General features: G+C 39.9%; 1 protein-coding gene across 1 annotated transcript in view; it reads right to left on the minus strand.

The window, feature by feature from the left end:
• Positions 1–985: 985 nt before the first annotated feature.
• LOC117538021 (macrophage mannose receptor 1-like) overlaps positions 986–22544 on the minus strand; it is a 28071-nt gene continuing 6512 nt past the window's right edge. Inside the window, exon 2 of the mRNA XM_034203516.1 lies at positions 986–2259. Within this exon, the coding sequence (XP_034059407.1) occupies positions 1377–2108 (732 nt within the window). The 5' untranslated portion in view covers positions 2109–2259 and the 3' untranslated portion in view covers positions 986–1376. The remainder of the gene's footprint in view (positions 2260–22544) is intronic.

Below are 22544 nucleotides of genomic sequence, written 5' to 3' on the forward strand. Positions count from 1 at the left end.
TCAGTTTGATATCTCTTTACCCGACGAAGAACCTTGCTCTAAATGTGAGAAAGTAAGACATATGAAGTATTCTACAGTCTTGCCTTGGAAAACAGAAAGAAATACACAAACATGTTCAATGGCAGGTTCAAAAGTGAATACCTGCAGATAAGAGAGGGACAGAATGGAGTGCTCGAATGATATTCTTGCTATACCGTGGCAAATGGGTAATTCTTCCATCATGTGAGGAAACATTTAAAAAGAAATGTAAGAGGTTTTGTTTTCATAGCCCTTTTCATTTTAGAAAGGTATTTTAATACAACACTGTGATGAATTGACCAATCCATGAACATTTCATGTGTATTTATGTGTCATGGGGTGAAATAACTATGCAGCATATTTAGAACATTTGTGACTTTATGAAAAGGTACTTTTAAGAAACGTCAACTATACAGTTTTCATGCATACGTGCTTGCCAGACAAGATGATAATGAACCGTAAACCTAAATAAACCATTTGTTTACCCAAGGCAATAATGTCAAGTTGCCATACAGAAAAAGTGGCAAAGAAGACTGCCACGTAGAGCTGGAGTCTATATACTGTTGAGGATTGATGAGCCGAGGTGTGTAGGTTGATTAGCTGCAGGAGTGGAACAGAGGGCGATGCCCAGAGAGAGGGAGAACAAACAGAGGTCACAGGGTAAAACATCTGAAATATAAGGAATAATAGACAGGCTAAACTTATTTCAGACAAGGACTTTGCCATGATTTACTTTGTATTTGTAGTAGAAGTATGGTATTTACTTGATTGTTAATTTTGTGTTTGGCTTAATTATGGTTGAATGGACGATCATTTTAGTCTTTTTACTTCTGTACTTTTTTATTTGGGTTAGGGTTAGGTTGATGAGGTTGTTTGTTTATGTGGTCCCCATGAAGAATAGCAAATGCAACAAGGTAACAAGGCAACAAGACAACACATGATCATTTATGTTTAATATTGGCTTTACAGGACACACACACACACAGTCAGGAATACACTTTCTGCTCTCGTTCATTTACACTATCTGTCTCTTTATAGTTTTTACTCAACCAGATGACTGGGCTTTTCCTCTCTCAGTTACACCACTCAGATCTGGCCACACTATCCCTGAGCCACTCATATCATTGCTGGTAAACTCTAAAACAGTTTTTACCTGGCACTTTCTTGATTTCCTCTTACATCTTAAATCTATTATTTTAGGTTTACATTTACATAACATTTTACTGAAAAAGCACTCCGGTGTAGTAACGATAATATTTGATATGAATATGCACAAGACGGCACAATGCAGTAAGTGATTTGTTGTTGCACATTGCAGGTACAAGTCAGAATATACTAGATATAATAATGTTAATCTATCAGATGCAGATGAAGTTGAGTTTTTCCTTGCAGTCCCAGTTCTCCCACAGTCCCTCTTTGGTTAAAGCTCCACAGCGTTTATATATTGGACACTGGTGGTCCTGGTCTCCTTGGGGCCAGGCCTCGTACTGCAGAGGGTCTCCATTCACCCACAGCCAGCGGTCCCCCAGGTAGCGCAGGCCGATCCACACCCGCTCACTTTGAACTTTCAGGGCCTCTTTCCAAGCCAGAAGGTGCTCGGTCTCATCGAGCAGGCTGGTAAGGTCAGACTGATTTTCTCTGCAGTGCTCCAGAGCTTTTTCCCACGTCTTCTTCACCTCCACTACGGTAATATTGATGCAGTAAAAATCTTTCTGTTTTGTTTCTGCATCATCATTCCATTCTCCGTTTTCATTAATTACATTTACAGAGGTCTCGATGTTATGACAATTATCTGGTTGCCCCTGGCACCAGTTTTGGTATGTCATGTGTCCTCCTCCGGACCACTTCCAGCCAGTAAGGTTGTTAAGATCTCGATGTAGACCAATCCATCCTTGGGGATTGCTTTCACCTGCAGCCTTTCGAAGCCTGTCGACACCACTCTGGCTTCTAACATAGGAAAGATCAGTGTACTGGTTTCTACAGTAAATCTGAGCATCGCTCCATATCATCTTCTCGGGGACAAAAATGTGTTTTCCTGTATCCCCCTCAACAGCTGTAGAAAGAACAAGTAAGAGGATGGTTCTCTCCATTTCTTCTCTGTAGATCGAAATGCAAGTGTCTTCTCCACTGTGTCTTCTCTACAATGGTATCCCTTAAGTGTCAAGTTGGTTTGAGGACACAACTTTGCATGTGCTTTGATTTGTTTACCAAAGCAAAGTATCTCCGTGGTGGACCCAGCACCTGGCAGGAAAAACAAATAACTTACACCAACAATAACATAACTAACACATCTAACCTTTAAGTGATTTATTCCTATTAATCCAAAACTCATTCTTTTTTAGCTCAGTTTTGGTCTATGCCATTGAATAAAAGGTCTGACTCGGTGTTCTTTGCTCATGCTTAGCTTCGGGAGCTTGTTGGCGTATGTCTATGTCTAATGTAGTGGAACATTTATCGTGAGATCGGGGTATGAACTACAAATGAAACACTATTAAGGCCAACAGGTACAATTCACATAGAGCTTATTCTTCCAAATTGTGTAAAAAGTATTACGTTTCAGTGACTAATCCTTTAATGGTTATATAGCAACCAGTATATACAGAAACATATTCTATGTTTCTATTATCTGTCGCCGGTTTAAGAACAGCAAACCCTAAAAGTTGCAGTGTTAATGGAATAAATGGTCGTATACAGTATGTCGTTTACGTTTGAGTAGTTGTTTTACTACTAATTCACATTATTTTTTGCCTCACTTGACCTCAGGATATGGTTTATTTGTTGATTCATTTAAATAATTCACATTCAGGATGAACTGGTTAAAATGTTTGTCATAAAGTTCATTGTTATTCACAACATAATTACTACACTGCCCTGAAAAACCTACACACTCAACTTCCTTAAACTGCCATTAATGTCTCTAAGTTTCACCCATTAGTTTTAAGTGTCCCCGGACACCGGTGTCATAAATATGCTTTGCAGTATGAAGAAACCACTCTTAAGGCTTAACAGTCTCGGGCTATTAATATGACAAGTAAATCACATGGGTACTATAAGCACTTGAGAGGCCAATACTCTGTTCCAGATTTACAAGCAAACCAGGGCTTTTGACGAGAAATTGATGTGTTCCTGCCTACTGGAAAATAATTATGAATAATAGCTTATTTTGGGCCATCTCAGCAGGAAAAAAGGACATGACATTTTGCATTGTGAATAGTATCAACATTAGATGATTCATTTTAATCTGACGGGTATGAGAAGCTTATTTTAATGAACAAAATGCAAAATAGCAGTGGTGTGTTGAGACACATTGCATCAGTATGACAGTTTGTCTGCTGTTAATCACCACTTACATTGTAATATAAATATATGTTTGTATTAAACTTATTATTTACCTACATGGCTTCACATATGTGAAACATGTAAAGTGGTAAGATAACAGTTTCAGAGTTATCAAACCAATTACAGGAAGCCATAATCCCATGTGCCATTGATTGATAAAAAAACATCCACAGAGGTCAACTGAGATGAAAGCGTGTTGTTTACATGAGGCGCTCTGAGTTCATGGATCTGAAGGTTGACTCGTGAGTCTTCCTCTGCTCTGCTCTCATTACTGAGAGCCTTAACAATGATGTAATCATGCTAATTGGGTTTAAAAGATGAAATAGTAATTGCATTGAGCATATTGTATTCCTACTAGACTAATGGTCTTCTGCTAAAACAGGAATTGTGTTTGGCTCGAAGTAAAAAGGTCAGTAAGTAAAATGAACTGCAAGCTAAATAATTATTCTTTACCTCCTGTACTGTTTTTCTCTCGGTGTCCTCCCAAGTGCACAGAAAAGATAATAACCGTGAGGCAGGTGAGTGTGTGTGTTCATTATGGTTATTTATGGGTATGTGTGTGTGTGTGTGTGTGTGTGTGTGTGTGTGTGTGTGTGTGTGTGTGTGTGTGTGTTGAAAGCGTGAGGGGGTCTGACTGCTCTCGAGACCCTAGGACAACTGCATTATTCAGAATAAAGATAAGAAGCTCCACACTCTGGACCTTTCTAATACTGCTTAACCTTACCATGGTTATACAGTAAACTCACACACACACACACACACACACACACACACACACACACACACACACACACACACACACACACACACACACACACACACCACACACACACACACACACACACACACCACACACACACACACCACACACACACACACACACACACACACACACACCACACACACACACACACACACACACACACACACACACACACACACCACACACACACACACAGCCTCTATAAAGGCCATCTGATAGCCTACTGAATAACCTTCAAAGGCAAAACAGTGCATGGAGGACAACAATTCCCACAGGGGATTCAGACTGTAGATGCTTTCCTCTACTGCTAATCCTGCAGCCAGTAAATATTTTACAGAAGACACAGGAAAGCTCATTTTAGAAAAATAGCCAAAGTCACTGATGATATAATAGTTTGAACAAACAGAGGTAAATAAAAAAAAAAACAGCAAACTAGTGCCTTGTGCTGAGCTACTCTACTTTTAGTTGTTCATCACATTTGGAGAGTGCAGTGATTTTATTTAATATATTGACTATAATGCAGTATTTCTTCTTTACCTTTTCACATAAATCAATCAATCAATCAATGTTTATTTATATAGCCCAATATCACAAATGTTACATTTGTCTCAGCGGACTTCACAGTTTGTACAGAGTATCTGTATAACTGTATTATTACAGCTCTTTTCAATATTATTCTTAGGGTAAATGTGATATTGTGACATCATTTATAACATTGATACTGTTTTTAAAGCCACTGGGAGAATAAGGGGCCGACATTAACTAAGTTAATGGGAACTATATATGTACAGCATCTGTGCTATTCAAAAAATAAGAGTAGGTGGGTGACATTTAGCTGAACTTTACTTTCCCCTTATGCCATGATTTATTTATTACCTGCAACAAATACATTTCACATTATCTTTCTGTTTCAAGGAATCACCATAGAACCAAAAAACAAATAACAGGGTCAAATATGGCATACTGGGTAAACCTTCAGGGGCATAGTGATAGTCATCCTGCGAAAAGTATCTTGAAAGATTGCTGGGAGCACAATGAGTCACATTTAACAAGTGTTGGATGAATTGGCGATGTTAAAGCAGCAAGTATAGGTTTGAATCAAATACAGTATTGCCCCACAGTTCCAATCTCGTCCATTCCACCCTGGTTGTTCCCATTGCCAAGTGTAGACCTCAATATACGAGAGGAGTTAAAGGAAAATAAAGAACTACCAGTATGGCGCATAGTCCAGAATTATTTTGCAAGATATCACTCAGACTCAACAATCATATTTACAGATGGTTCCAAAGATCCAGAGACAGGGCGTGCAGGAGCAGCAGTTTATATCCCAGTGAGTAATACACATATAAAGAAAAGGGTAACAGACCATGTGTCAGTATACACCACAGAGTTGTTGGCATTGGTGTTGGCATTGAAATGGATAGAGGAGAAAGAAATATATAATAGTATAATTGCATCTGACAGCTTTTCAGCATTATCAAGTATACGATCAGGCAGATCTTCATTTAGAATGGACATAATAAATAAAATATTTCTAATTGTATATAAAATGCAAAACAAAGGCATAGCAACTCGTTTCATCTGGGTTCCTGCTCATGTTGGTGTGGAGGGTAATGAACAGGTGGATATTCTGGCCAAACAAACACTCAGAATTATGAACAGACATAGAAGTTCCACTCAGCAAAGCGGAGGTTAAAACATTCATACAGAAATATGCACAAACAACATGGCAAGAACATTGGGATCTTAGTGATACAGGAAGACATCTTTATAAAATTCAAAGGTATGTGGGGGATGGAAGGAAGGTAGGGTTTAAAAGAAGGGAGGAAAATGTCATTTCTCGGATGAGAATAGGTCATACAGGTCTCAATCATACATTAAGTATAATAGGAAAGCATCCAACCGGAAAGTGTATACACTGTAGCCAGCCAGAAACTGTTGAGCATGTTTTACTGCTTTGCAGGAAATATAGTACTCAGAGAAATGTGCTTTTCCAGACACTCAAGAAAGTAACATTCCATGACTTGTCGCTATCAGGGCTGTTAGGGAAAAAATCAGGCAATATATATTGTGAGATTATTACGTTTCTAAGAGAAATTGATCAATTTTAAATAATCTAGAGTTTTGGTTCTTTGTTTTGTTTATTTTGTTTATTGTTTTCTGCATAGTCTCTTGTCCACACTCCAGTCCAGTTGGTGGCGGTAATGTATCTAAAAGTTGGTTTGCCAACCGCCAATAAACACTAAAGAAGAAGAAACTTTACATGGAAGCTGCATACACGTTCTCCTGACGAGACCTCAAATCATCTTCGTAATATCTATCAAACTATAGATCCTACACATCGACTGGACGTGGATTCTAATGGCCTCGCTGCAGGCCTCGCTCGGCCTCGCTCGGCCTCGCTCGGTTTGGCCTTATTAGGCCCGGCTCACTTTAATGCTGCGCTTCCATTAAAGTTTAGGAACTGGGGTAGTTACTATAGTAACGCAGTGTAGGCGGAGCCGTGACGTCATCTTCAATGGGAGCCCCAGAAAAACAACACAGCCGTTAGCTCTTGGCACTCACAGCTCTTCATATCTGTTCAGAAACTAGACAAAAGTTAAACAAGTACAAACCACAGACTGCCTGTGTCATGGCGATTGGCGAATACAGTCGCTGGTTTATTTATGTCTGTATAGGCCGTTGTTGTGAGTGTGGACGGTCGGAGCATATATAACGTTAGCTTAGCCAAGCTCCATTTAGAAAACACGCATTTTAAAAAGGTTTTTCGCCTGCCGTCTGTCTGCAGACTTGTCAAAGCATTAATTCATGGTTTTTACTAATCGGTATCAGTATGTTGTTACTTCGGCATCATTTTGAAACGTGTATTACAATTAAATCACGGTCAAATATGTTCATCTTGTTGTAGTAAGCGTCTTTGGGTTCAAGAAAAGCGCTATAGAAATACAATATATTATTATAGTTGTAGCCCCCTTGCCAGCGATTCTCTCTCTAGTTTAGCATACTCAGCCCGACTCGGTCTGGTTTTTCCTGGCCCTAGAACCACGATTTTATGGGGCCAGAAAAACTGTGAATTAGGACCCGCTAGCCGGTACTAGGCCAAGTGGAAACGCAACCAAAAACGGGCCCCGCACGGCTCGGCACGCTTAAAGTGAGCTACCCGCTGCAGTGGAAACGCGCCATTACACGACCACTAGAGCACCTCTAGTGGTCGTGTAAGAAACAACATACACTTTAAAACGTGTCTCTGGGTCGTAATAAGGGCATGAACAATCGGCCTATATGGTCGTTTTTTGTAGGAGGACAGGCTGATCCTTTCAGCCGGGCAAATCTCTTCATGGCTCCCATGCAAATGTCCTCATTAACATGGCATATTGTGGCCTGCTCTCTTTCACTTCATACAGGTGATCAAATTAAGTAAGGAGCGACTTCTCAATGACACATACCATGTTGAAGGCAGAAGGCTCAAACTCCTCCTGTCTCTCTGAGGTAATGTGTTCAGCCATACAGAAATTATTGATGATAACTTGATTAATGTACATGTAGGCCCGGCTCAGGATCGAGAATTACATGCATTCATTATACATGTGACGAATGCAGGGCTCATTTCAGCACTACTTCCCCCTGGCTCATTTATAATGATTAATCACACATTGAAGGATTCTGGGTAATTACCTTTGAACATATTTATTTACAAGGTCACAGGGTCCTGCCTATATAGTAAAAGCATTAAGGGTAATACAGTCTTTCACCTAATTGGAATAACCATCATGTTTAACAAGCTACATAAGGTTTATGGCATAAAGAAATCAGAGAGGAGGGATGTTGAAGACGAATACCTCCACCATCTTTAAAGAGTGTCAAAATGATCTTTGAACTAAAGTGACATGAAGAGATGAAGTATGTGAGAATATGCGAGTGATCTAAAAAAGCATTTTCCATTGTCACAAACTGTCATTTCTTCCTCTTTCTTTTCAGCAATCATCCTGTGCCTCAGCAACACAGCGTTGTAGCATCAGAAGAAAATTCAATCAGCATTTTCACCAAACCAAAGTAAAACAATGGCTAATGTTATCTGAAAGCTTTTGTGCGACCGTAAAGAAAACATCCTCTCGGAGGCTGTGACATTATCTGTTTGCTGGGGACAGTGCAGAGATAGAGGAAATAGAACAGGAGATGTTCCCTACATATCATCTATGATTCACTCCCAACATGCACCTGCACACACATGACATGTCCCTAGCTGGTTGTGTAACCCATGCTGAATTTGAAGGATGACTGCAGTTTTCCCTTCAGAGATTTTTATTTTCCACCACCTGCTCCCAGAAGTCCTGTCGAGCCTTGGTAGAGATGGATAACCCGAATCTGAGTTGTCTACAATATCTGCAGGTATGCCCAACGGATTTAATTGTTTTAATTCATAATGTGTGTGTTGCTCTCTGCTTGTATGTTCACCATAAAGCCAAATTGAAGCTCATCCAAGATAGGCCTCCGAAAGATGATATCATTAGCACCTCTTTCATTACTTATGGAACTTCCCATGAACTTGAGTATAACAAGTCTGCCCCTTAGCTTCTTGTTTCTTTTGTAAGAATATTTGGCTTCTCCACCAAAGTAATAGGCTAACTCTGATTGAACTCCTTCTTCTCGGACGGAGGCAGAGGGCAGAGCAGAGGGTGTAAACACTACTTTCAAGAGCCTGCCAAGAGCGGTGAGAGGTGATAGTCGGTCAAATGGCGACAACGGCACACACTTCAAGTATTCGGAGGCAGTCAATGTGGTGCTCTCGTTTGTACACAGAGTAATTGACAGTAAACCATAGAGTTATTGAATTGCTTCCATGTGCTGTTTCAGCAACACACTCTCACTCCCTAAGCGTCCAATAACGACGTTTGGTCAGTGTCCGTGGCGTCCAGTTGTGACGCTCCTAGGCTCCTTCAGCGTCATAAAGTGACGCAAATAGCTTTCAACTGATTGCAATGTATTCCCATCTGCGGCGGGATTTGACGCTCATGGAAGCACGGCATTCGTTTGTGTCGGCTGCCCTTAAAGGCAATGTGAGCGTCCATTCCCATTGGATAACGGAGAATTGTACACCCGGAAGTAAGTATTCTCCTTACTGTCGATTGATTTTACAGTGATATGTGCACTACTCATCGACTACAAAACACCAGATTATCCTTGTTAATTACACAACATTGATTGGTTTAAATTGTGTGCAATGCTTTTGTATTTTTCCCCTTCGATTCGGAGAAACAAATATTTTTTCGGAGTAAAGGATGGCAGAAGACACTACACTACCCAGAATCCCCAGCTATCGTTTGGACTATGTGCTCTGTTTGACAAACCCGTTTTTTTTCACCATTCATTCCAATGGCTGGCGTCTATGTCACGTGATCTTCAAATTTCTCCCTGCAGAAAAATAAAACATGGCCGAACTTCGTTTTATTCTCGGTGGAAAATGCCTATTTTAAAGTTAGTTTGGCCATTAAAATGCGTTTTGATGTCATTTGATGCGAGAAATATGAGTTGTTATTTCAGATTATGTGTGCAGTGGATGTACATGATCTTTAGTTTGCTAATTATTACGAAGATTACTTCAGGAAATCGCGACGTTTTCATTGTTACCAAGGTGGTTGCTAGGGACGCTGCTATCGATATTATTTCTGTTATGTTGTGTAACTGTTTAATGGTGTTATCTTTATTGCTACCCCCTTCCCCGTCAATGTATAGTGTTGATCCACAGCGCAAACATATTAGTTTAACAACATCCGCATCTAAAGATACGTTATTTTCCCCTGTGCAATTCCAGTCTCACATCTCACAGCACATCGTCATTAACAAATACCGGAAACAGACCGAAAACATTTAAAAAAATAAAAATAATACTTTATTCCGAGTGTGCTTGATTTTCTCTTTGAAAGTCATCACATAACGGCATTGTAATACACGGTTCGGCTGCATTAAATATTACATATCTGCCGTAGTTCTGTATTTATAGAGCCCTGATGAGAAGACTTCTAGACAAACATGAGGAACTGAAAACGTGACGTGGGTCATAAATATATCAGCAATTAAACAACATCTTACATTTCTTTTCACACAATACGTCTCCTTGCAGTATCAACACTAATTCGGCTGACTTTTATATTTGATCCAATTGGTAGATAGGCTGTATTTACACCATAACGGTGCACAGCTGATATAAAGGGACACCTAGTGGTTAAAGCATGTTATTGAATTTCATTATTTTTATTATTAGATATTAATAGGATCCCTATAAAGTATATTCATTACTCGTTATTCTCTACCAATAGTTCACTAAAGACTGTATATAATTACTATTTTGCACATCCCTTTCAAGATTTCAAGATTTTCTAAGGTTTATTGACATATCATAATAGGCCTACACAACTATGGTGTAGTTCAGCTTATTTTAAGCTGATCGATGGCTACTGCCATATTTGCAAAATTTGCCTCTGAACCTTGACAAGTGCATGTTTCAGGCTTATCAATTAATGTAATGTAATGTAATGTTATCTATTAACAACAGGAGGGGTCAAAAACATAAGACCAGCTGTTAAATAAAGCTCTTCTGACCTTAACTGGCATGTGTGTATATATATATTAATGCTGCCCATTATGGGCACAAGCAATTTTCACCCATTTATTAATTATATGTTTTACATTTGAGTGTTTCCTATCCCCTAAACCTCCAGGGATGTACACAGTTTAATACTGGCAACTTCTTATTATGGGAAATACGAAAACGTCTTTTAAAACTACAACTCCCAGTAGAGACGTGCCATAGATAGAGAACATGTTGCGAAACAGAATAGCCAGCATGTGTAGTTCTGGGGACGGGGTGGGGGAGGGGGGGGCGCGGTGGACCCGTTCAAATCCAGTTTTGGACAGTCTGCCGTGGTTCCATCCCATTTCAAGTGCTGTTCGAGAATCGGCGTAACCCTCGGAGCACACTCACCAATCACAGAGCTTGAGGACTATCACGGGGTTTGTCAAACAGAGCACATGGTGTAGTCCAAACGATAGCTGGGGATTCTGGGTAGTGTAGTGTTTTCTGCCATCCTTTACTCAGAACAATTTTTTGTTTCTCCGAATCGAAGGGGAAAAATACAAAAGCATTGCACACAATCAATCAATCAATCAATCAATGTTTATTTATATAGCCCAATATCACAAATGTTACATTTGTCTCAGTGGACTTTACAGTTTGAACCAATCAATGTTGTGTAATTAACAAGGATAATCTGGTGTTTTGTAGTCGATGAGTAGTGCAGATATCACTGTAAAATCAATCGACAGTAAGAGGAATACTTACTTCCGGGTGTACAATTCTCCGTTATCCAACTGGAATGGACGCTCACATTGCCTTTAAGGGCAGCCGGCACAAACGAATGCCGTGCTTCCCTGAGCGTCAAATACCGCCGCAGATGGGAATACATTGCAATCAGTTGAACGCTATTTGCGTCCCTTTATGACGCTGAAGGAGCCTAGGAGCGTCACAACTGGACGCCACGGACACTGACCAAACGTCGTTATTGGACGCTTAGGGAGTGAGAGTGTGTTGGTTTCAGCGGCTGATTGTGTTGATAAAGGGGCTAAAACAGTGGCCAAACTACAAGGAATAAATATGACTCCTCATGACTCTCTCCCTCCACGCCTCCCCCTCGAACCCTCCCATACCGCTCTTGGAGGCTCACCTTGCAGTTTTAAAATGACAAACTCACCTTCCTTTTCTTGGCACCTGCATAAGATGATAACGTCCCGGTAAATGTTCGTTATCAGAAGGTATCAGCGTCCTAGATAAGGGTTTGAAGGTGTCTGCCTTTTCAATCTATTCGCATGATTGCTGTTGCCGTATTACCTTTTTAAGCATTAAAGCAGTTGTGTAAACCAGTGGTTCTCAAATGGGGGTACGCGGACCCCTAGGGGTACGTGAGATTTATTTTATGTTAATGAGAAAGAAAAAAACACAAGTAATGCATTTAAACAAACTACTAATAGTAGATTAACTACTTTATTCAAAGGTTTACAGAAACTCTGGATAATAAAATGGGAACAATAAACAGGGTGCTCTCTTTTCCTCTCCCTCTCCTGACAGCCCGTCAGTCTTGTGCAGCTCGCTGAACCTGTAATAAGTGACCCGACAGGAAAGAATAAATATATGTATAATTAGTTTAGCTAGTTCCAGAGTAGATAAAATAAGTGTGTTAGGTCTAACTCTTAGTGTATTTTGCTCCACTCAACGGTCCGACACAGCGGACGGAGCTGTGATCATGCAGAGCTACGTGTTCTCCGTCAGCAGCAGCTGATCTGATCTCTGATCTCTCTCTCACGTCCGGTTATACTTCACTCGCGTTTATGTCCAAATCTATCAGATCTAGCTAGTTCTAGCTAATGATTTGACTGCCTGCTTATCAAAGGACACCTAAACAATAAGCGTTGCTTGGCAACGGCGTGTGGCCGCAAAGTATAGCGCAGCATTATGCATATGTTTATAGGAGGGGTCAAAATCCCATGCTCATAAAATGCTCATATATTTTTTCTCTTCATTCCCCACGCCCCAAAATAAATAAATAAATAAATATACCAATTTTAGGAAAAGTAAGGAAGTTTGAGCAGTGTGGGTTTTATATGAACAGAGTTACACATATTTCAAAACGTGAAGTGTAATAACTGCAGTTTGCCTTCCTGTCAGTATGACAAAGATCCTCAGTGAAGCTCAAGCCCATGTTTCTCACTACATTGTACAACTTATTAAAAAGATTAGTTCAATGCAACTAATGTCGTCTTAGTGTTATTGCTTGATGTTAAAATTGGTTTGCCATGAATTTAGTGATGGATTGTAAACATTTGAAATGTAGCATTTAAGTGTTTCTCAGTTACAAGGTTGTTGTTTTAATAAATCAGACACCGATGGTGCAGCGCTGTACTGTACCTCTTTATAAGCATTTTCTCCTTAACAAATTGTGTTTGCGCTGATCAGGGGGTACTTGGCTGAATTTTTTTTTCAAAGGGGGTACATTATTGAAAAAAGTTTGAGAACCACTGGTGTAAACAATGGCCATTTAATGGCCTGTTTACATTTGAAACAGGTGCACCTAGTGTACGGCCACACCAGTGTAGGCCTTTAAAATGCTACAAAGAGATATTAATCTGTTGTTTTGATTTAGATTTTTTTAATTCCAATGTACTAACCCACCATCATCATCACACACATACACACAGATATAGACAGACCTAGCCTGTATTTTCTCCACTCTCCCTCCCTTCTGTGCTCCCTTACCCTCTACTCTGTCCTGCTCTGATAGCCTTGCTTCTGTTAATCACTTCATAGTGCAGACTCACACACATATACGCACAAACACACACTTATACACACACAAAGACACTCACACAAGGGCCCAGGAAGGGGAGTAATGAAGCTGGCTAAATGTTTTCAGCCGGGCTCTTCATCATGTCACCAAGGCGACCTTGACTGGAGGTCGGCCCACTGGAGAACGACTCCGACTGAAGAGAAGGGACGAGTGCGTATGCACTTGCTGAGTGTAGCAGACACATACAAAAGTATGAAGGGTGTACAAAAGGGAGAAAGGGAGATATAATATGTGTGAGTTAATCATAGTTAATGTGAGTTACTATTGTGTCAACTAATATAAATAAATTAAAACTGCTGTATGATAAAATCAGTACAATACAGTAATGACAAGACCGGCAGGAAGGAGAGATGAAACCTCGGGTGTGTGTCTGAGAAAGTGGGAGGACAATAGAGGATGAAAATATCAATTTGGCATTTAAATTACTCTATCCTGCTCTAACTTTTCCCCTCTCTTTGCTGCCACACCTTCTCAAAACAACTAAAACAATTCTACACAGGAGGTGAGACGTGGTCTCTAGATTTGTTTCTCCTTTATGTCGCTGGCACAGCCTCACCACAGAAACAGAGCATTATATCATCTGCTTTTTACAGTCAGGGCACGCATGCGCACACACTCCCTCCTTTTTTATTATTGGAGTTTTATAGGTTATATTTATTGTGTTATTTGCTTCAGTTGTTTTAATGGGAATCATTGTTTTAACAAGAATCAGCACTTTGACATCTCCTTTACAATTTCTGTACTTATATTTATGACTCTTTTAGCCCTAATGTGAAGAAATAAACTCTTTGCCTCTAGCTTCTGCCTATAAAAACACATACAAAACATAAATTCGGCAATAAAGATAACAAATTGTAAAATAAAGTGTGTATATTTTCAGCTCCAGGTTTGTAAACAATGACATTAAATCTAATTTGAGTGCTTGTACAATTAGCTATATGACAAATATAAATCACTTGCTCCCTTTGAAATTATGTACACTTCCTGCTTTTTATATGCTTTCTAAATGGTACCCCCCCAAAAGGAAACAAAAACAAACGTTATTGGCATGTATAATATAATTGCTTGGTTTGTACATAGAAAATGTATTTCTGTTTCTTTTTCCTTTGACATAAACAAAAACGTTGTTCCTCAGTATGCAGGGGGCTGAACATCCACCTTTCACCAAGCCTGTATACCAGCAGCAGTTTCAAGACCAAACCTAAATACATTTCCCTTGATAGCTTCTGTCTCTCTTTAAACCAATATAAGTCCATCACTTTAAAGTTCCTCGTCTTTTCCCACTTTGCGTTTCTCTTGGACACATTGCAAAAGGAGGAGGTATCTAGTGTGTTTGAGTTACTAAAGGATCTGTGTATATAGCTGAGGTTTCTGAGGTTGTGTGCTTGAGTTGCAGTCTAGATTGGGAAAAGGTTATTAAATGGAATTGCAGTCGAGAAGGTGGCTGGAGTATTTATTGTGGAGCGGCAGGTCATAGCGAGTCTGCTCTGGAAAGACTGGGACATGTTTCATAGTGGAATGAACTGTAATGACTTCATCTTCTGAGGGATGACCTTGAGAGAGCAGATGTGTTTGTGTGCACAGACATATAGCTGCTGTATACCTTACCACTAAAAATGCACATATCAAAGTATTACATTGTCTTGAAGCAACTAGAACTATATGTTGTTGAGGTGTGCGATTTTAGTATCCCAAATGTTTCCAGTAATGTTCAAACTTGAATACGTTTGGCCAAGATAACGGTCAATATCATTTTGTTGCCTATAATGAAATGAATATACTAATATAGATTCTTCTTGGAAAAAGTAGTTTCAGTTGGAGATTTTAGGTTTTCCTTTGAGACGATACTTTGTTCAATTGTAAATAAATTCTAATTTAGTTAATTCTTCCGTTGCGCTTTATTCTCTCTTCGTGTTTTTAATTTTTTTATAGGGGAACATAACAGAACGAATCGGCTATTATGACTATTCAAAATGTTTTCAATACAGACTCACGAAAACCTACTTCACAGACACACATGTTCCCACAACAAGCGAACAGGTACAACGTGGAAGCAGATGAGAGCAAAACATTTGCTTCTGTAAATAAGGTGGTAAGCATTTAAGGTGGGCACCAGGGAAATATTAAACAAAATAATGCAAATGTAGGAGACGTTTGTGTTGTTTCTGGGAGTGTGAGATTGTTCCTTCCAGCCCAACAACCTAACCATTGACCTTGGAGGTGATCCTAAAGCATTGGACAACTTTCAGTCAGCAATATGACAACTCTGATTGCAGGTAATTTACCTCATAATTTTGAATTAAATGTTGATTGCCTATTGACCCTGATGAGGTGATACCCGCCTGAAATATGAGCATAGTTGAACTTGACGTCAGTGAAAATGGGATTTTTTTTCGCCCCTTTGCTCAGTGATAATAAAAAGAAACGGAATGTGTTGGCACATCTAAATACTCAATAGCTCTTGACACCTGCCCATCAAGTAATAATATCTAACCTTTTATCCTCTTTTTTCACGGATATCGGGCGGACACAGGAACATCCATAAAGCTGTCAAATGGTGTTGAAAGATTGTAGACTTCAAGGGACAGTGAACTGTCAAGAAAAATGTTGAGAATCATCTCACCTCCTTCGTTATCCCCTTTTTGTCTGTTTCTTCAAATCAAATCCAATGGGAAAATACAATATGGGAAGGGGGAAAAATGTGGTGAAGTGCCCATTCATGGTGAGTACCAACCGATGATGCTAAAAGATATGCAAATTATATAAGTATTTTAGTTCTCTTTTCACTTCTGCCTGAGGTGATTTAGAGTTAATTAACTAAGTAAATGATGTCAACTCATAAGTGCGCTCAAGCATTCATGTATGCGTGACTTGTGTTTTATGTCAACTTTGTTTTACTTTATACTTATGTCATACCAAATTAAATAAAAGATTGAAACTTTTTGTTTGTGATTTTGTTTAATTGAGTATTACTATTTAGTATTTAGATGTGCCAACACATTCCGTTTATTTTTATTATCACTGAGCAAAGGGGCGAAAAAAAATCCCATTTTCACTGACGTCAAGTTCAACTATGCTCATATTTCAGGCGGGTATCACCTCATCAGGGTCAATAGGCAATCAACATTTAATTCAAAATTATGAGGTAAATTACCTGCAATCAGAGTTGTCATATTGCTGACTGAAAGTTGTCCAATGCTTTAGGATCACCTCCAAGGTCAATGGTTAGGTTGTTGGGCTGGAAGGAACAATCTCACACTCCCAGAAACAACACAAACGTCATACTTTCTCCTACATTTGCATTATTTTGTTTAATATTTCCCTGGTGTCCACCTTAAATGCTTACCATCTTATTTACAGAAGCAAATGTTTTGCTCTCATCTGCTTCCACGTTGTACTTCGACACCTTGAGCTGTCACCTGTTCACTTGTTGTGGGAACATGTGTGTCTGTGAAGTAGGTTTTCGTGAGTCTGTATATATTCTCAGGACAGTAATGTTTGTTATAAATATCTACTCCTGTCATTTTCACCCATCTGCAGCTCCTACTCTCTCGCCTCCTGTTAAGTTACTGGGACAGATCAGAGTAATGGAAGAGGGAATGAGTCCAGACACTGATCAGCTCCCCTGGACCCAACAGCAACTCTACCAAACTGTATTACATCCCATTACACTGGTGCCTGTGGGGAAGAAGTCCAATAACGTTCATTGGGAAATTTGTTTTAGAAACTGTTGGGAGAAAAAAAGATTATGGAGTGATAATTAAAACCCATGACTTTTGTGATTGTTTCAAGTTGTTGTTTGTACTTTGATGGATAATAGGTTTTCCTATTTCCATGTTTTGACTGAACAGCTGTGTAGCTTACATGCAGAATCCTCCTGAGACCACTCTCTTGAATTAAGAAAACGTTTATCATGCAACCAGGGCCGGCCCTAGACATTTTGGCGCCCTAGGCGACCGCCTAGTTCGCCAGTGCCTAGGGCCGGCCCTGCATACAACAATGCATTAAATAACAATGTCCGTTTATCAGAGGGATTAAGGTGTATTTAGCCAAACCTGTCAGTTGTGGTTTAAAAAAAAGAAAATAAAGTATTCTCTATTATACAGTAAAGACATTCTTATCGGCAGGTTGTCTAGTAAATGCATGTTTTTGTGTTTCGTTTAGTATTATTACAGCAAACAATACAATAAAAAGCCCCCAATTTCTAACCTCAGACATCTCAAGAATGAGAACACAAACAAACCAGACCACCTTTAAAATAATGACATGTATTCCCAAATTAAAGAAATGTACAAACGGTGTGAGAACGATAGCCTACTTACTATATGGATTTGTACATGTGTTTAAAGATGATAGAAAGTATATAGAGCACTCTCTCTGTTCCTCTTTAACCTCTACACTGTGTGTGTGTAGTCCTATGTGTGTGTGTGTGTGATCAGCGTATCTGGGTATGTACACTGAACAAAAATATAAATGCAACACTTTTGTTTTTGCTCCCATTTTTCATGAGATGAACTCAAAGATCTAAAACATTTTCTATAATAAACAAAATAACCATTTCTCTCAAATATTGTTCACAAATCTGAAAAGATCTGTGATAGTGAGCACTTCTCCTTTGCCGAGATAATCCATCCCACCTCACAGGTGTGGCATATCAAGATGCTGATTAGACAGCATGATTATTGCACAGGTGTGCCTTAGGCTGGCCACAATAAAAGGCCACTCTAAAATGTTCAGTTTTATCACACAGCACAATGCCACAGATGTCGCAAGTTTTGAGGGAGCGTGCAATTGGCATGCTGACAGCAGGAATGTCCACCAGAGCTGTTGCCCGTGAATTGAATGTACATTTCTCTACCATAAGCCGTCTCCAAAGGCCATGCAAGGGATGTTTTTAGCCTCCAGGAATTGTGTACAGATCCTTGCAACATGGGGCCGTGCATTATCATGCTGCAACATGAGGTGATGGTCGTGGATGAATGGCACAACAATGGGCCTCAGGATCTCGTCACGGTATCTCTGTGCATTCACAATGCCATCAATAAAATGCACCTGTGTTCGTTGTCCATAACATACGCCTGCCCATACCATAACCCCACCACCACCATGGGCCACTCGATTCACAACATTGACATCAGAAAACCGCTCACCCACACGACGCCACACACGCTGTCTGCCATCTGCCCTGAACAGTGAAAACCGGGATTCATCCGTGAAGAGAACACCTCTCCAACGTGCCAGACGCTATCGAATGTGAGCATTTGCCCACTCAAGTCGGTTACGACGACGAACCGGAGTCAGGTCGAGACCCCGATGGGGACGACGAGCATGCAGATGAGCTTCCCTGAGACGGTTTCTGACAGTTTGTGCAGAAATTCTTTGGTTATGCAAACCGATTGTTGCAGCAGCTGTCCGAGTGGCTGGTCTCAGACGATCTTGGAGGTGAACATGCTGGATGTGGAGGTCCTGGGCTGGTGTGGTTACACGTGGTCTGCGGTTGTGAGGCCGGTTGGATGTACTGCCAAATTCTCTGAAACGCCTTTGGAGACGGCTTATGGTAGAGAAATGAACATTCAATTCACGGGCAACAGCTCTGGTGGACATTCCTGCTGTCAGCATGCCAATTGCACGCTCCCTCAAAACTTGCGACATCTGTGGCATTGTGCTGTGTGATAAAACTGAACATTTTAGAGTGGCCTTTTATTGTGGCCAGCCTAAGGCACACCTGTGCAATAATCATGCTGTCTAATCAGCATCTTGATATGCCACACCTGTGAGGTGGGATGGATTATCTCGGCAAAGGAGAAGTGCTCACTATCACAGATTTTTTCAGATTTGTGAACAATATTTGAGAGAAATGGTTATTTTGTGTATATAGAAAATGTTTTAGATCTTTGAGTTCATCTCATGAAAAATGAGAGCAAAAACAAAAGTGTTGCATTTATATTTTTGTTCAGTGTAACTGACTAAATCAGAGGGCTGCGTCCTGCAGAGCGCCTCGCAGCTTCACACTGAACATCAGAGGCAGTTGCTGTGGCGATCTGTCACCATGGGGACACGCTCCTGCTCCGGGGTTCTCTAATAAAAATGAATCTCTTCCTCCCCGTTTCTCTGATTCCCTCTCTTTCCTTTCTCTGGATATGGGTCAGTCCACCTCCATTTCTCCCTCCCTCACCCCCACCCACCACCTCTATACGACCGGGATGAGATGGACTGCTCCATCATTGTCACTGGGGGCCCAGATTGGGTGCCAAAGCCACTAATAAAGACAAGAAACACATTTCACTGGCTTATAAATACTTCTGCTGGGTCTGGCCTTTGTAGATGGCAGTCTGCAGGTGTGAGTCTATCCCTGTGTGTATTCTGTAAATATACTTTGTATTTAAACGATAGCATGAGGTATTTCAGCACTTACTTTCCCCCCGATCCACACACATGATTGATATCACAAAACTGTGACCTTAAAATTACTGCATTTATGATCTGAAAGGGTATACAAGGAAAAGCAAAGGACAAGTCACAACCTAACACCTTCTTAATACCCTAAACTCGAGTCAAAAAATAACATGCCTTCCATTTCTATTAACCTCAGTGCACTTTGATATATTATAGTTGAAATAAGATTATGTTAGATTTAATAACACTTATTGATTCCCATAAATTAAAGTTTTAGAGCAGCAAAAATATGGATAAAGGAATTACATTCAAAAGCCATACATTATACGAGAATCCACCCGGAGAATTATATCATCAAATTCTCAGATGATACAGCCATCCTTGGCTTAATGCACAAAGGCAGCAGTTCATCGGCTTATCACTCTGAAATAGAGAGATTTGTGCAGTGGTGTGATTTTAACCATCTAGTGCTGAATGTGAAGAAGACTGAGGAGATGGTGTGGGACCCAAAGGCAGTGGGTGACCTTAGGCTGGTGGTTATCCACAATGAACCCATAACTCAGGTCAGCTCCTATAAGTACCTTGGTGTCCATAATACACTCAGCTGGAAGGCGCATGTTCAAGGTCTGTGCTCTAGACTTCAACAGCGATTGTACTTTCTGCTTCGACTCCGGGTTTTCGGAGTCGACCAGAAGTTCATGTTACTGTTCTATCATGCAATGTTGGAGAGCATCATTAAGTATGGTATTACTGCCTGGTATGGTAACTTGACAGTGCAGTCAAAGTCACAGATCGCTCGCCTGGTACAGACTGCTATGAAAATTATGGGGGTTAAAAAACACCCATCTCTCCAAAACATATACGAGCAGTCCATTATCAAACAGGCAAACACAATTGTGTCTGATCCCACGCACATACTTCACCCAGAATTCCAGCTCCTACCTTCTGGTAGAAGATTTAGGGTTCCCAAGAGCAGGCTGAACCGCTATAAGCACTCATTCCTACCTATGTCGATTAAGCTTCTTAACATTCACATGAAATTAAATGTAGTCAAATGTAATGAAATGTACTTTTTAAATGTTGGCCATGAGGTCGCAATAGGTCGCCATTGTCAGTATGTGCGTCTGTGTATTGTGTTTGTTCAAACGGTGTATGACTGATGATATGTGTATGTCTCTTAATGTCCACTATGTTTGTATATGTACATGTATGCGGAACTGCAGGACGGAGTCCAGAACAAATTTCCTTATGGGGACAATAAAGTATATCGTATCGTATCGTATTATACTGTAGAGTCGACCATACCTTAACTCTTTTTTTGTGGTAAGACCTATGGGCAAGACTCATACTTTAGGAAAGTGCGGTATCTACAGTGGTCAAAATAAGTCTCTCTTGAAATACTCAAAATACAATACTGTATATTTTGTAAAATTAATTACTTAATTCACATCTTGTAGGAGAGTTCCTGCAACCATCCAATATCACTTGTACTTATTTGAAAAATAGCCTATTATAAAATAGTGATAGCCTGCTGTATTTTATAGGGCTGTATTCAAAAGCGCTTCTTTTTTAATTACTTTAAGTACTAAAAAATTAATGCTCATATATTCTTAGACTAGCAAAGTAAACAAAACAAAAACAATACAGTGATTGCATAGTTTTGTGATTGAAGCCCCTGGCACATCTCAACCCATTTCTCTAAGTAAGTGACTCCAGTAAACACCGCTGTGAAACATCAAACCCTGGCTCTGACCTCTCCACAGAGCCTTAATTGCAGGTCAACAGGGTTTTTGACTGGACAAATGACAAGTCAACTCCTATTTACTTGATTAGTTCCTCCTACATGGGCAGAGTGCCACTTGGCTCTCAGAGGCTGCCGCTGCCACGATCCAAGTGATTACAGGAAATGGAGTTTAGGAGACAAAGTCACTCTTGAACAAGTTGGTTCAATCAGTAAACTAACAGGAGAGCACATGAAAGTTTTGCTTAATGTATCAGAGCAGTCTAAAGTTACACTTATGTCTGATTAAATCTGCTGTTACTTTAGTTCATTCTGGTGCTGTTTGGATTTGTTTTTTAATTGAAATACCAACATTTGCATCCAACATGTCTGAAGAGTGGCTGTAAAACAGACAAGGTAAAAGAGTAAACACTGAATTTACTACACATGAATACAATACACTGTGACCCTGCTTTGAATGTAGTAAGCCCTTAATCGTCATGCACACCACATGGCCTGCGACAGTATTTGTTAATGTAAATGTGTCTATTGAGGTGTGTTCAGTTATTTGTTCTTTGTTCCGCTGTCAATCAAGCTGCTGAACAGTCAGAAACAATTGTGATTATGCTGTGTTAGGAGTTGTTGGGAGGTGCAATGTTTACAGTGTAGTGTGTGCAATCGAGGGGTTAAATAGGGGAAGTGCATTATGTGTAAATAGGTATGGACACAATAGGGATATGTGCAATTTGACGGACACTATGCATAGGTGCAATGGGAAAGTGCAATATTGATTTGTGTATGAATACAGTAGTGAATGTGCAATATTTGATTTATGTAAAAATACAATAGAGAAAAGTGCAATATTTGATTATGTATGAATGCAATATATATAGAAATTGTTATTGATTGG

This window comes from Gymnodraco acuticeps, unplaced genomic scaffold (assembly GCF_902827175.1).
Source record: "Gymnodraco acuticeps unplaced genomic scaffold, fGymAcu1.1, whole genome shotgun sequence".
Taxonomy (NCBI): Eukaryota; Metazoa; Chordata; class Actinopteri; order Perciformes; family Bathydraconidae; genus Gymnodraco; species Gymnodraco acuticeps.